General features: G+C 43.2%; 2 protein-coding genes across 2 annotated transcripts; one reads left to right on the forward strand and one right to left on the reverse strand.

The window, feature by feature from the left end:
* Positions 1-233: 233 nt before the first annotated feature.
* On the forward strand, positions 234-3,296 carry LOC128454742 (bcl-2-like protein 1). Its single transcript, XM_053438261.1, has 3 exons — positions 234-367; positions 1,025-1,673; positions 2,657-3,296. The coding sequence occupies exons 2-3, from the start codon at positions 1,146-1,148 to the stop codon at positions 2,795-2,797; spliced, it is 669 nt and encodes a 222-aa protein (XP_053294236.1). The 5' UTR covers positions 234-367; positions 1,025-1,145; the 3' UTR covers positions 2,798-3,296.
* Positions 3,297-6,638: 3,342 nt separating this feature from the next.
* On the reverse strand, positions 6,639-10,861 carry gata1a (GATA binding protein 1a). Its single transcript, XM_053437956.1, has 6 exons — positions 10,491-10,861; positions 8,577-8,791; positions 7,983-8,489; positions 7,651-7,796; positions 7,415-7,540; positions 6,639-7,300 (listed from the first exon to the last, which is right to left on the reverse strand). Exons 2-6 carry the CDS (start codon positions 8,788-8,790, stop codon positions 7,013-7,015), a joined length of 1,281 nt encoding a protein of 426 aa, XP_053293931.1. The 5' UTR covers position 8,791; positions 10,491-10,861; the 3' UTR covers positions 6,639-7,012.
* Between the last annotated feature and the right edge of the window lie 2,033 nt (positions 10,862-12,894).

A 12,894-nucleotide genomic window follows, 5' to 3' on the forward strand; every position in this document is an offset into this window, starting at 1 on the left:
AGTGCAACAACAGTAGCAAAGACGAGTCACACTGTTTAGTTTCAAAAGCTAAAACGATGACAGCAGGTTTGCAGTCCCTCCATTCTCATTGGTCAGTGTTACACAAATAAAGCAGTGTCCCTTCTTCACCATTCTGATGTCACTCCACGGGCCCCCTGGCTTCCTGTTTGCCTCGGACGCCGATTGGCGCAGGAGCAGCGGGAGGGCGGAACTTCTGGCTGGTACAGTAGCAGAATTGGCCAACAGCCAGCGTGCATCAGCGCTCAGTCTGCAGCTGCAAGAATGTCCATATTGTGTCTGCAGGCTCCCATCCAGCGTTTACTGACTCCATAGCTGCAGCCTCCCCGAGAACCAGCCCTGAGCAGCAGTAAGTACAAATGTCTGCCATCGAGCACTGCCATGGATGCAGCTAGCGGGTTTTCGGTGCGTTCCCTGTGGACTGTTTGTAAATAGCTAGTTAGCAGCGGAAGCTAAACCTGGCTGTATGTACGCGACCTGCAGCTGTCAGCGAGGAGAGGTTGCCATGTAAACGCACATATTTGGTTTGACGCACATCGGAGCGATCTAATGATCAGCTGTTTGATTTCACAATGCCAACCCTGCAAGTCAGCTGTTGGTTGTGAGCTCACGTTTGTTGTGAAATATTTGTCCCAGGGTTTGGATCAGATTTTCTGATCAATCCGAGTCATCCTGTAGTTTCCATCCATGTCAGTAGATTCAGTCTATGGACAGATACCTGAATCACACTGGGGACATCAAGACTGCATTACTTTTATTTTCAGATTTACTCCTTATCATTGTGTACTAATGCAGAACATGTGTTTGCTCTAAAATACAATCCCATCAATTATAATGTTTAAAATATGCAGATCAGATGATTTGCACATCACTAGCAACTGTCCGAGTAGAATTTCCTATCAGAGAGAAATGAATGGGAACCAGAGGATGTTTACAGCGTCACAAGTTGCATCACATCTCCTGACATGAACTAACGTAACCTTCTCTCCCCCCTGGCTGCTCCCAGACGGCTGCTGCGAGGTGAAGAAGCTCTGATGTGGCAGGCGACAGAGGTGAGAGGAATGGCAGGAGAAAGCGTGGGGTCTGACTAGGCTGGCTGTGTGTGGGAGCTTCACACTGAGGACATAATGTCGTACAGCAACAGGGAGCTGGTGGAGTTCTTTATCAGCTACAGGCTGTCTCAGAGGAACTACCCGACCTCTCTACTGAGGCCAGAGGATGCTGGCAGGAGGACTGAGGGAGACAGGGCCACCTCAGCCGCCAGTAACGGCTTGCTGGTCAACTGCAGGGACAGGTGTGGTGAGCAGGGGACGCCATCCGTCACCCCGGGCGGGGGCCTGGAGGCCGTGAAGGCAGCTCTCCGGGACTCTGCTGACGAGTTTGAGCTGCTCTTCAGGCAAGCGTTCAGTGAGGTTTCCTTGCAGCTCGACATCACCCCTGACACAGCCTACCACAGCTTCAAGAGTGTGATGGATGAGGTGTTCAAGGACGGAGTCAACTGGGGACGTGTAGTGGGCCTGTTTTCTTTTGGGGGTGTGCTGTGTGTGGAATGCGTGGAGAAGAATATGAGCGAGCTGGTCTCCCGCATCGCAGACTGGATGACCATGTACCTGGATGAGCACATCAGTCCGTGGATCCAGAGCCAAGGAGGCTGGGTGAGTCTCCAGGGGACGGACCCAACATGCAGCCTCATTAATGACCGACTGTGGGTGATCCAGTACCAATAAGAAGCAGATTGGGGTCAGGCCATCATGTGACTCACACAATACAATCGTGGTCCATATCATTCTGAAACTCAGCGTTTTAGTTATTAATTACAATCATTCAGTTACAGTGAGGATTAGTTATTAGTGCGACAGCAAAGCCTGGCCTCCTTATACTTTACATAAAAATGATCCCACATGAGTTTCCCACACTGTCAGCAGAGCATAGGCTTTCAGGGTTCAGTATCTTGCCTGAGCCACCCACTGTAGTTCCTGTGCTTTGGTGCCACCAAACTGCTTAAACTCCTTTTTTGAGAATTCATTCAATTTTATTAATATTTCTATCAGAACCAGGCTCGGTGTGGGCGGCCATCTGCCTCGACCGAGGTGTATCAAATTCTCTCTATGTAGATTTTTAAAGGTTGCTCTGACAATTTATAGCTTGGCTCTAATGGAGGACAGCAGCTGCAGTCGGTTTGGATTCACAGCAGTCACAGGTTATTCAAAGTGATTTATTTGGAACAATTTTCTGCCTTTGATTTGTATTCTCATCCTTTGTAAAACATATTTTTACAACTTCTAAGCGTTATTATCCAGAATTTTTCAGAAAAAAAAGAGCAAAATTTAGTTTTTGTACTGTCACTTTCTAATTTGGTTCCAATACAAAAAAAATAAAAATAAAGTTGGATTTAATTTTAAACTTGTTTAAATATACAATTTGTAACAATGTAAAATGTTCAGCTTATCATTATTTACGAGAAAAAAAGGGAAATATTCCGCAATTTTTTTTGCAAAATAGTTTGACCTCAACTTTATAATTTTGCTGAAGTATTCCTTTTAATGTGGATAGATAGAAACCTAAATATGACCTTATAACGAAATTCCTCTCCCACTTGTGGTTTTCCTGCCTAAATCAAATTTCCTTTTCATTGCAGGACTGCTTTGCTGAGATTTTCGGACAAGACGCGGGTGCAGGAGCGCGGCGATATCATGACACCGTGAAGAGATGGCTGCTAGTTGGAGTGGGGGTGTTAACAGGAGTGCTGATTGCGATGCTCATCGCTAAGAGACAATGAAAGGGCTGCATCTCGTTTACCACACCCTGTGTTACGCTACGCCAACAGAAATACAACTTAATAGTAAATGTTTACAAAAAGCCCAGTCTGCTCGTGCACTGACAGAATGTGGATTGGCTGAAGCAGTTTGTGGGAGTATCTATAACATGTAGCTTGTTGAGCTGCTCCGCTTCCCACCCGCTTTGTCCTGTGTCTTTTATTGTTTTGAAAACAGTGCAGAGATTTTCACCTGTTACAGGCCGATAACTCCAGACTGGAAGTGCTTTAAATGAACCTGATAAGCTAAGAATCAGTGGGAAACCGTAGAGCCGGACTGATGAGACTGCTTATTTTTAATGTTTTTTCTTTGTGTGTTATCCAAGGACCAATTTTTAATACCCTGAAACTGACAGAATATGTAGGTTATATTTCCTTTTCACTGTGTAATGCTCAGCTCCTTTTGTTGGCCGTACTGGAGTTAAAGGCATGCTTAGAAAAAATAAATAAATATATTTATGTTTTTCTTGTGTATTTCTGCCGTTTTTTCTTTTATCGACTGGAAGCAATGAGAAAACACACATGCATCAACAATAAGTTGCTTGAAACCACCAAACTTTAGCTGTGTATGCTATTTGCCTTAGGACTTATAGCAATGTCATGTGTTAGAATTTAGTATTTATTATATGGAGTAAATGTTATATGTTCTGGCTCCAAAACTGAACCATCGTGGAATTATCTGATTTATTCGAGTTGTTAAAGTACAACAGTTCAGCTTCATCATCAGTCTGGAGTAAAAGTACATTATGAGCCCAAATTGATAGTTTTTGTCAAGCTCAGAGGAAACTGATTTACAGTAAATAAATACAGGCATGTTGTGAATCCTGGAGATTTACTGCATTATCATAACTGTTGAAAACAGAATCTTTTCTGGTTCAAAATGTTAAAAAGATACTAACCACACCCATAAATTAATCAATCAAACATAAGTATATCTAAAATAGTTGAAAATACACAGACCGTACTTTAAATACATTATGCTTCAACACATTGTTACTGCATGGAATGCAGATAAACTCATAAACATTATCACTTACATATATGTATGCTATTGTGGAAACATTAAAAGTCTGAAAAGTAAAGGTGCAACGTTCTCTCAGTAATGTTCTGTGTAGATGATCTAGTGCAAACTGTAAACAGTAAAGACACAGTACGTGTCTTTACTGTTTACGGAAGAGCCCGACTTTTACATCCTGATCAGTCATGTCAGTTGAGGAAAAACAGGAGCTGCAGTGTTGTGTTGTGGCCATCTGAGGGCGCTTGTGAACCAGAAAATTCCAAATTACATTACTCACGCTAAGGTCTATGCACTCTATTGTTTCTCACCGTAGATGTAACAGTGTGATGTAGATGTACGTCTGTCAGTCAGAAATGCATCTGGTTCTTGTTGTTTAAAATGTCTCCCAATCCAAACAGGAGTAAGTGACAAAGATTAAAAAGAGCTAGCTTCTCTGTTGTAAATGCTTCTGCTACAACTAAGCCCAGAACAGGCTGAATGTGAGCAGAGGCAAGCAGGGAGTTAGAGAGAGAAGGCCACTAACGGACGGCCGTGTCAGAGAACAGGAGCGCGCCTGTGGTCTCTAATCTATCCTTGTCATTTGTTGCCATTTCCCCAGAGCAGAGCTGGCAGCTGCACCAGATAAACAGCAGATAGAGACAGTTAAGGAAGAGGATAAATTATGGACTCACTTGCCAACTAATATTGAATTGAGACATTGCATGACCTTTCTTAACTGTTCTAACTATGTTAGTTCACACAGGTCACACATCACATGTCAGCATCAGGAAGGTCCTGAGGGAATCAGGAGGTATTTGACTGGTTGACTGGCAATGAAATTAAAGAAGAGAAACTAAGAGGAAATTAGAGTTGTTTATCACCAATACACTCAGGTGTGTGTGTGTGTGTGTGTGTGTGTGTGTGTGTGTGTGTGTGTGTGTGTGTGTGCGTGCGTGTGCGTGCGTGTGTGCGTGAGTGTGGGTGTGTGTGTGTGGGTGTGTGTGTGTGTGTGTGTGTGTGTGCGTGCGTGCATGCGTGTGTGAGTGTTTGTGTGTGTCTGTGTGTGTGTGTGTGTGTGTGTGTGTGTGTGTGTGTGTGTGTGTGTGTTTTTCTCACTCAGTGTTGAGTGGGTGTTGTGCCCCGGTGTTCACAGGGTGGTGCTCGTAAAGCTGAAACCAAAATGCATAAACGTGTGATTTCTCCCTGACACCTGCACTGAAGCGTGTACAAATAAGCTATACAATCACACACACACACACACACACACACACACACACAAACACACACACACACACACTGATAATTAACAGATTTGTCTCAAGTGAAGTGTTCTGTGTGCCTACAGATTATGAAACCATAGTGGATTCATTCAACCCGAACATGACAGACAGACTTTTGAAACTATGAGTAAACACTTTTCTTTTTCCCACAAACAAATGTAGAGCCACACTGATCCACCTAAATTGCACAGTAACCATTTGTTGGCCTTCATCATAGCTCCTGACTGAATACCTTCAGTGCACACTGCGCCCCTCTTTGACTAACTGACAGGGAGTGTGAGAGCGGCGGTGCCAGCAGCAGGTGGATGGTTTGGCATCTGTGGCCTCAGTGATAACTTATCAGTCCCTCCCCAGTCCTGAGTGAGCTACCCATGCCCTTCTGCTGCTGCTGCTCAACATAAAGCGTACACTGCACACACTGTACTGTATACATCTCAGGGCTGGGTTTACTGTATGGCTTAAATAAAAGGCTGAAAAAATAGCTACTTGCTTATGATTTGTGTGATCTGATTCTTCGTTAAGATTTCAGTTGTCTGTTGCTGCAATTTCTTTCAAAGAACTTTTCCCCAAGAGGTCAAATCTAATCTGAGATGAAGTTCGATCAATAAGAAACAGTTATATCAGGTTCAATGATTGCGATACTGTGGATGTAGCACGATAACAGAAGCTAAAAATCACTAAAATCTACTTGATAAAGCATTTTCTCCTTCTTTATATGTCTAATCTTTTTTTATTTAAATTTATTCTATATGGGATTATTGGACTAAATGAAAAAAAAAAAATTGCTATTTTATTTTCCAGCTGAAATTATCTTAGTACTTATTACCAGCAGACAAAAATGATGCATCATTACCGATTAAACTACCTAAGATCATGTTTAGTGTTTAAAATTACCCACAATTTGACACGTTACAACAATAAATAGTGCCTAATATGTTTTATGCATTATAAACACTTTAGTGAGACTTTAAATGCAGGACTTTTACTCTAATTGGCATATTTTTACATTGTGGTATTTCTGCTCGAGTAAAGAGTCAGAATACTTTCAATCAGAACAAGGATATAAACTCTGTTCAACTCAGAATGAATATAAGCTCTCCTAGAATGTTGTGGCATGTCATTAAAAGACAATGTCCACTTGGCCTCTGACGTTTCAAGCGTGAAACCACTGCTTTCCCCTCGTGATCATGCATACACTGATGAGTAATAACAAAAATAAACATGACCTTGTGTGTGCAGTGGAACTTGGAGCCCACTCGTTCACCCACTGGCTGCTCTTATCTAAAAATACAACCAGGTTTAAGTGTTACACTTAAGTTAAGTATTTCTCTATTCAGTGGAAAGGAGGATTTGCATACCCGCTACGTACAATCTCACTTTCAAAGTGGAGCTCTGACCTGCACAAAGAGACTATTATACCTGAGCAGGGGAGGACAATAACACCACACATTAGACTTTAACTGTGGTCTTTACCAATGAAGTGAAAATTCAAATGACTATCAAAACAAAAGCCTTCATAACTCCAGCAGAATGAGTCACACGTTTTATTATTTTCTCCGCAAAGAGCTCAATATGGTAATATCAATCATAAAAAAGACCAAACAGACCCATAAAATCCCGAAACTAAAGAACTAATTTCACATTATGAATAATAAAAGAGACACAAACGTGGCTATCGGATCCGATTTGTGAATGTATTTACAGCTGAGAGAATGTGCAGCAATTTTATCTGACTGATCATAATTAAAAAATGTTGTCGTCTAATAAAATACAGTGAAAATATACAGAAAACTCCATCAACGAGGCAAATCCAGCCTAGAAACACAAATGTACAATACCACACTAAAAGTACCAGGCGAGTGTACTGATTCTTGAATGTACGACGGTGCCGGTTTAGTTGTTTCACACTAGTGTGGGCATCATGCCAGTGTTGAGGTGGTGTGTGTAGGGTAGGGAGGCAGAGGGGTGCAGAGGGGAGGGGGCTGGAATGAGATGCTGTGCGTGGCTGTAGGTCAGCATAGTCCCGGGGCCGAGGGAATAGTGCCCGCCGTTGTCGTCCAGAGAAGACGGCTGGGTCATCTCAGAGTACTGATCCAACATGGCCACCTTCTTGCTCTTCTTGTTCTTGTTGGAGACCTTTCTGTTGCGTGTTTGAATGCCGTCCTTCTTCATGGTGAGGGGCCGATTGATCTGGGGGGGGAAATTCAAAGGTATATTTTCATGTACAACCTGATTCAGGGTGAGGTCTCTGGATTTCTTTGTAAAAGACTACCGGTGTGAATATTAAATGACCGGCTGACTCACATTGTGCAGTTTGAAGTAGAGTCCACAGGCGTTACACACAGGCTCTCCATTGGCGTTGCGTCTCCACAGTGTTGTTGTGCTTGTGTGACAGTTTGCACACATTGTGCCTGCGCGCTTACTGACAATCTGAAACAAAAAAGAGGAAATAATCTGAAGATGTACATTGATCTGACAATAACAAATTGCGAATTTAATCATTATTAGGGAGCCAATCAGTAACCCTCAGTGGATCATACCAGTCTTTTCTTGGGCCGGATCAGAGGTCTGTTTTGTCCATTCATCTTATGATACAATCCACAGGCATTGCACAGGTAGTGGCCTGTACCATCCCGACGCCACAGCGGGGTAGCTGTGGCTCCACAATTCACACACTCTCTGGCCTCTGTTCAGAAACAAGCATGCATAACTATTACTTTGGATACAAATCCTCATGGTGGATACTCATTACTTTAATATGCAAAGATTTTAAAATGTATATAATTTTTAATTTAGAAACATTTTCAGGTCAGGATGTAACTGGGCGGTCCAGAACCTTGTGGCGAGATGTCATGTCTCAGTGCGTCCTCACCTGGAGTGGATATCCTCATCTTGTTGCGGAGTTTGGGGGAGAACGAGGGGTTGATCCAGGCCCCGGGGCTGGAGTACAGAGCAGCAGAACTGTACTCCTGCGGACCAGTCATGTACGAGCTGTAGGGGCTCAGCATGTGTGGGTGGGAGTGGGATGACGGTGTGTATACACTCCCATTGGCAGAGGTCAGGTTCAGAAAGCTGCTGCTGGAACCTGACCCCCCCAGCGGGCTCAAGCGCTCGATCTTTAGGGCCTCCTGAAGCCTGGGGCTGTCCCTGTTCTCTCTGCCCGGAGAGGAGTATCCATCTCTGGAGGTGATGAAGGAGGGGTTGAGTCCGGGGGTGTAGAGGGAGGTCGGGGTGTGTGAGTGCAGCGGGGTCTTGGTGAGAGGGCCGCCACTCCAGGTGGAGGCTGGGGGGTTGTAGGGTGAGCTCAGGGAGTGGGTGGCAGGCACGTCCAGGAGCTGGAAGTTGCTGAGAAGGCTCGGCGAGCTGAACACCGGTCGAACTTTGAAAAGATCAACAGGGTCATGAATTACAGGGTGGATGTGGGTGGGGGGGGGATTCGTAGGGTGACCATGAGTGGGGCACTGACCTGAGCTGTGTCTGTAGGTGGATGCTGCCCGGCTGTGGCTTGGGTTGGAGAAGAAAGAGGAAAGGCCACTGTAGTCCGAGTCCTGGCTGGAGAAGAAGGACTCATTCTCTTCCACTGGAGGCAGGAGTCCGGGCTCGGAGGAGAAACCAACGAGAGCGTCCGAGCTCAGCAGAGCTGGAGACACCCAGTGGGACTGCTCTGAGGAATCCTCCATACTGACAGGGAGAGAACATGGGGCGGATGTGAGAAACCAACTGCACCTGTTTCTGTCAAATGCATTTTGTAATCATTTATCATTTAGATGTTTTTGTCACGTTGGAAAAGAACAGTGTCAGCAAAAGGCCACAGTAAGTCATAACCTTGTGATTTACAGTAACTGTGATTGAAGCAGACACTGTTCACTTCAAAACAACCTGTGCAACTTGAGGTTATCAAGGAGGAGATCTCTTGACTGCAGGTTTCTTCAAACCTCCTTTTCTAGGATCCTCATTTGACTGTGGCCGAAAGTAAAAAAAACTAAAAATAAACAGAGCTATAAATGTTTTGATGCAGCCAATGACCAGACCGTAACTGAGGGGCCTTTCTGCAATAGATGTGTCAAGATGCAACAGATATATATATTCATAAGCCCTCGGGGGCCAGGTGGACAAACAGCAACAAACTACAAAATTAAAAGAATAAAGGTCCTGGCAAATAAAGTGAAAGTGTTACCAGAACCTTTGTCACACATAATTGTCACACCAGTTTTCAAATTGTGTAATGTGTGTGCTGTGTTTTAATGAACTCATTATTCAGTGGTGGTGTATTTGATCTGACAGGGCAAAAGAAGAAAACATAAAAAGATAATAAGCACATTTGCTGTCCTTTATAAAATACCTAATAGGTGTAATAGAGATATATAATATCTCATTGTGGTCGAAGAGTTTAATGGGAACTTCAATAGCCAACAAGGCCACTATCATTCCATATCTTTGGAGGAAAGAGAAGCGACTCATTGTGTCTGATAACGTGTGAGAAAATCTGATAGACAGCATTATAGTAATGCTAAATATATCCAGCTCCACTGATACAACGTGAAACTAATCTCATCTGATTAATAGAAATCTGTTAAATAGGAAATAAGAGCGATGTGAAAACACAGCAGCAAAGCAGTGCAGCATGTTGTGCTGATGTGTACAAAGAATATGGTGCTGAGAAACTGAGAAATTAAAACAACAACTCTAATTCCACATGTGTTTATTAGTGATATATTGTAAGTTGTCCTTGGGTTTCCATAAAAAGCACTGTGAAATAAAATGGATTCTTATAATTATTAATATTTATCATATTTAGATTGTGATGGAATCATTTTCAAACTAATTCTCAGACACGCGCATCGCAAAGAAACATTTGTAATTAATTTAAAGTTAATTGCCGTCGTAATTGCAAATAATACATTTATTTATATTAATACATGGACACACATACAGTTATGGTTACACTTACAAGAGGATAGTATATTTAATTTGAATTAAATCCAAAACATCCCAAACCATAATAGTCCTCTGTCCAACTTTAATTAATCACTCTTTGACAAAGACAGATGGAATCATTTTCAAGAAAAAAAGATTATCAAATAATAGAAAATAATAAAATTATCAATGCTCTATCGAAGTTTAAGTGAGGTGTCCTATTCATCGTGAATGAAACTGTAATGAATTTCCATCACCCTAAAATCGAATTCCTTTTCTCCTCTTATCCCTACATGTCAGTTAATCAAACAATAAATGGCCTGAGGTGATATTAAAGCCTCCTTTAAATGTCTCAAATGCACAACTGTGTTTGCATAAACCAGATATTGTTTTGCCAGATGCGTGTTGTCCACTGTTTAGTGCTGAGACCAGCAGGAGCCAAATGGCGTAAGGGGTCACCTACCTTAGTTGGTGTCCAGATGATCGAGGTGGTTCGCAGAATTTAATGAACGCAGCCTGCAGGTGGGTGGCGGCACAGCGTTTCTATGTCTACCTCAGTGTAGGCGGATGCCAGAAGAACAACTTCTCCAACCTCCAGCAAAGTTTAGGGCTAAGAGACAGTTGGTGGGAGGGGTTGGGGACAACTTTTTTCTAACAGACACACCTCTTCGGTCCAGAGAGAGAGAAAAGTTGAAAAATATTTACATCCCCGGGTTCAAAACGATGCCTAACCATGTGATCCATTTGTCTCAGTGAAGGTTTTTTCAGCTTCTGAAGCAAGTTTTTCAAGGTGACGGAGTCGGATTTAAATCTTGATCTTCACTTGCTCTTCCTTTATAGCAGTGTGTGCTGCAGTGTGGTGTTGATAACATGTTGGTATCTCTGATGATTTCGTCACAGAGAGCTCAGCCACATAGAAAAAGCTCATCAGCACCAAACCAAGGCTATTATCAGACAGTTAGGTTGAGTTGGTGGACAGAAATGAACAGAATGAGCTTATTTCATGTATATCTATATATGTAGGATTTTATATTTACTCAGGTTTATTATTTACAATATAATGTATGTCACACAGCAAATCTAGGCAGCATGGCAGGATGACGGGTGCTTTTTGCCTGTTGACGAAATGTGCATACTGCCCCTGATAAGGCCGAGCCCTAATGGAAAAGAGTTTGACGGACATTTGAACAAAGCAAATATAAAATACAAAGACTCAATTTCTTTGTGGTCCAGCCGAGTTATACTGGAACACAGTAATGCAAATCGAGAGAAGGGCTGCAATCATGTGGAAGAGATATGGTACGGATACGGCCTGGCTGGGCACAAGCCCAACACTGTCCCCGTCATTTGCTATTCAAAGCAGTTCCCCAACTTTCCTCTGTCTTTCTCCATTAACAGTTTTCAGGGAAATCAGGGGGAAAAAGTTGGTACTCTTTTTGCAGAGTAAGCAGCAGTTAAATCGAAATGGCATCCCAAGTAGGTGGGGACGGGGGCCGATAAACTGCATCAGTTAGGCCAGATGCAAATCAATGAATAGGTTATTCAGTCATCCGCACTATATTAGAGTGCGCTGTTTATCTAAACCTGTCCCTCTGTTTACAGTCGGTATAAAATTCCTGTTTTCTGCCAACAGAAACCAACTGTTTAATGCTGTATACAGTTAAGGTCAGAAAGGTCACAGACAGTTCAGACAATTCTGCATTTCCGCCTTAATAAGACAGACAGGATTTAAAGAGGTGACACAAGAAAGCGATTGGTAAATTACACCTGTGCAGGATGAAGCCTGCCTGTCACCAAGTGCATGCTGGGTAGGTTCCAGCTTGCCATGAGAGGATCAAGGGAAATTTGGGGAACTAGACTGTCATCAAGCAGAGTGCCTACCTCCATCAAGGCCCAATATTCTCCTTCTGAAACCTCATATAAATTTACTAGATCTTTAAGTTTTGTGTTTTTTTGGGGGGGGGGCTATATTTTTTCTTCACCAGAATTTATTGAGTTCTTCCTTGGGCCATGTCTCACCCCTCCACCAAGTTGTCAGAGTATTTTGAAAGCAGTGAAGCTAATTTACTTATCACGCACAAGGTTTTATCCCGTTTTCTCTCAGTTGTATGTATGTGTCTCCCTGCACAGTTTTGCAGTGGAGACAAAAATATTAAAAGTGAAAAAGCATGATACTGATGTGCACATGCCGTGCAGCAATGTGAGTGAAACTAATATTATGAGTGCCGGAGTGATATGAGTTCTCTGTGGCGGTGCGGACAGCTGGGCAGGGATGTGGCTGCTGCCGCTCTGCTCTGCTCTGATAAGAGCATATCAAGATGAAAGAAAGAAGTCAGGAATTGCAGGCCCCGCCGTTCGCTGTCATGCAGCAGCACAAACGTACACACAGACCCAGAGGACATTGCAGCACATCCGTGGTCGTGCCATATTCACTCACATAAGCCTATGTACGCACATGCATTGACAGACACACACACAACATGCCTGTTCCGTTGACAGTATCTCGACAGAAGCAGTTTGATCTGACACTGTAGTGTGTTGTTGGACAGTTTGGAGGTTGTGTGGGACAGACAGTATTGTGTGTCACCAGTGGACTTTGGGGACAATTTTCTGGTTCCCAAGAAACAGGCCTCTTGGTAGGCGTTGGTCTTATCTCTGCCATGCAGTGCTACAGGACATACCCAGGAGGGCTCTCTCTTTTTTTCTCACACACACACACACACACACATACACACACTCACTCACTCACTCACTCACACACACACACACACACACACACACACAAACACACACACACACACACACACACACACACACACATACATACCCACACACACACTCTCTCTCTCACACACAAACACACACAC

Source organism: Pleuronectes platessa, chromosome 2 (genome assembly GCF_947347685.1).
Source record: "Pleuronectes platessa chromosome 2, fPlePla1.1, whole genome shotgun sequence".
In the NCBI taxonomy this organism is placed as follows: Eukaryota; Metazoa; Chordata; class Actinopteri; order Pleuronectiformes; family Pleuronectidae; genus Pleuronectes; species Pleuronectes platessa.

Coding starts and splice junctions, on each gene's coding strand:
- LOC128454742 (XM_053438261.1), top strand. CDS start 1,146: ATGTCGTACAGCAACAGGGAGCTGGTGGAGTTCTTTATCAGCTACAGG. Junction 1,674..2,656: donor TCCAGAGCCAAGGAGGCTGG/GTGAGTCTCCAG, acceptor TTTTCATTGCAG/GACTGCTTTGCTGAGATTTT.
- gata1a (XM_053437956.1), bottom strand. CDS start 8,790: ATGGAGGATTCCTCAGAGCAGTCCCACTGGGTGTCTCCAGCTCTGCTG. Junction 8,490..8,576: donor CACCTACAGACACAGCTCAG/GTCAGTGCCCCA, acceptor ATCTTTTCAAAG/TTCGACCGGTGTTCAGCTCG. Junction 7,797..7,982: donor GATGAGGATATCCACTCCAG/GTGAGGACGCAC, acceptor GTTTCTGAACAG/AGGCCAGAGAGTGTGTGAAT.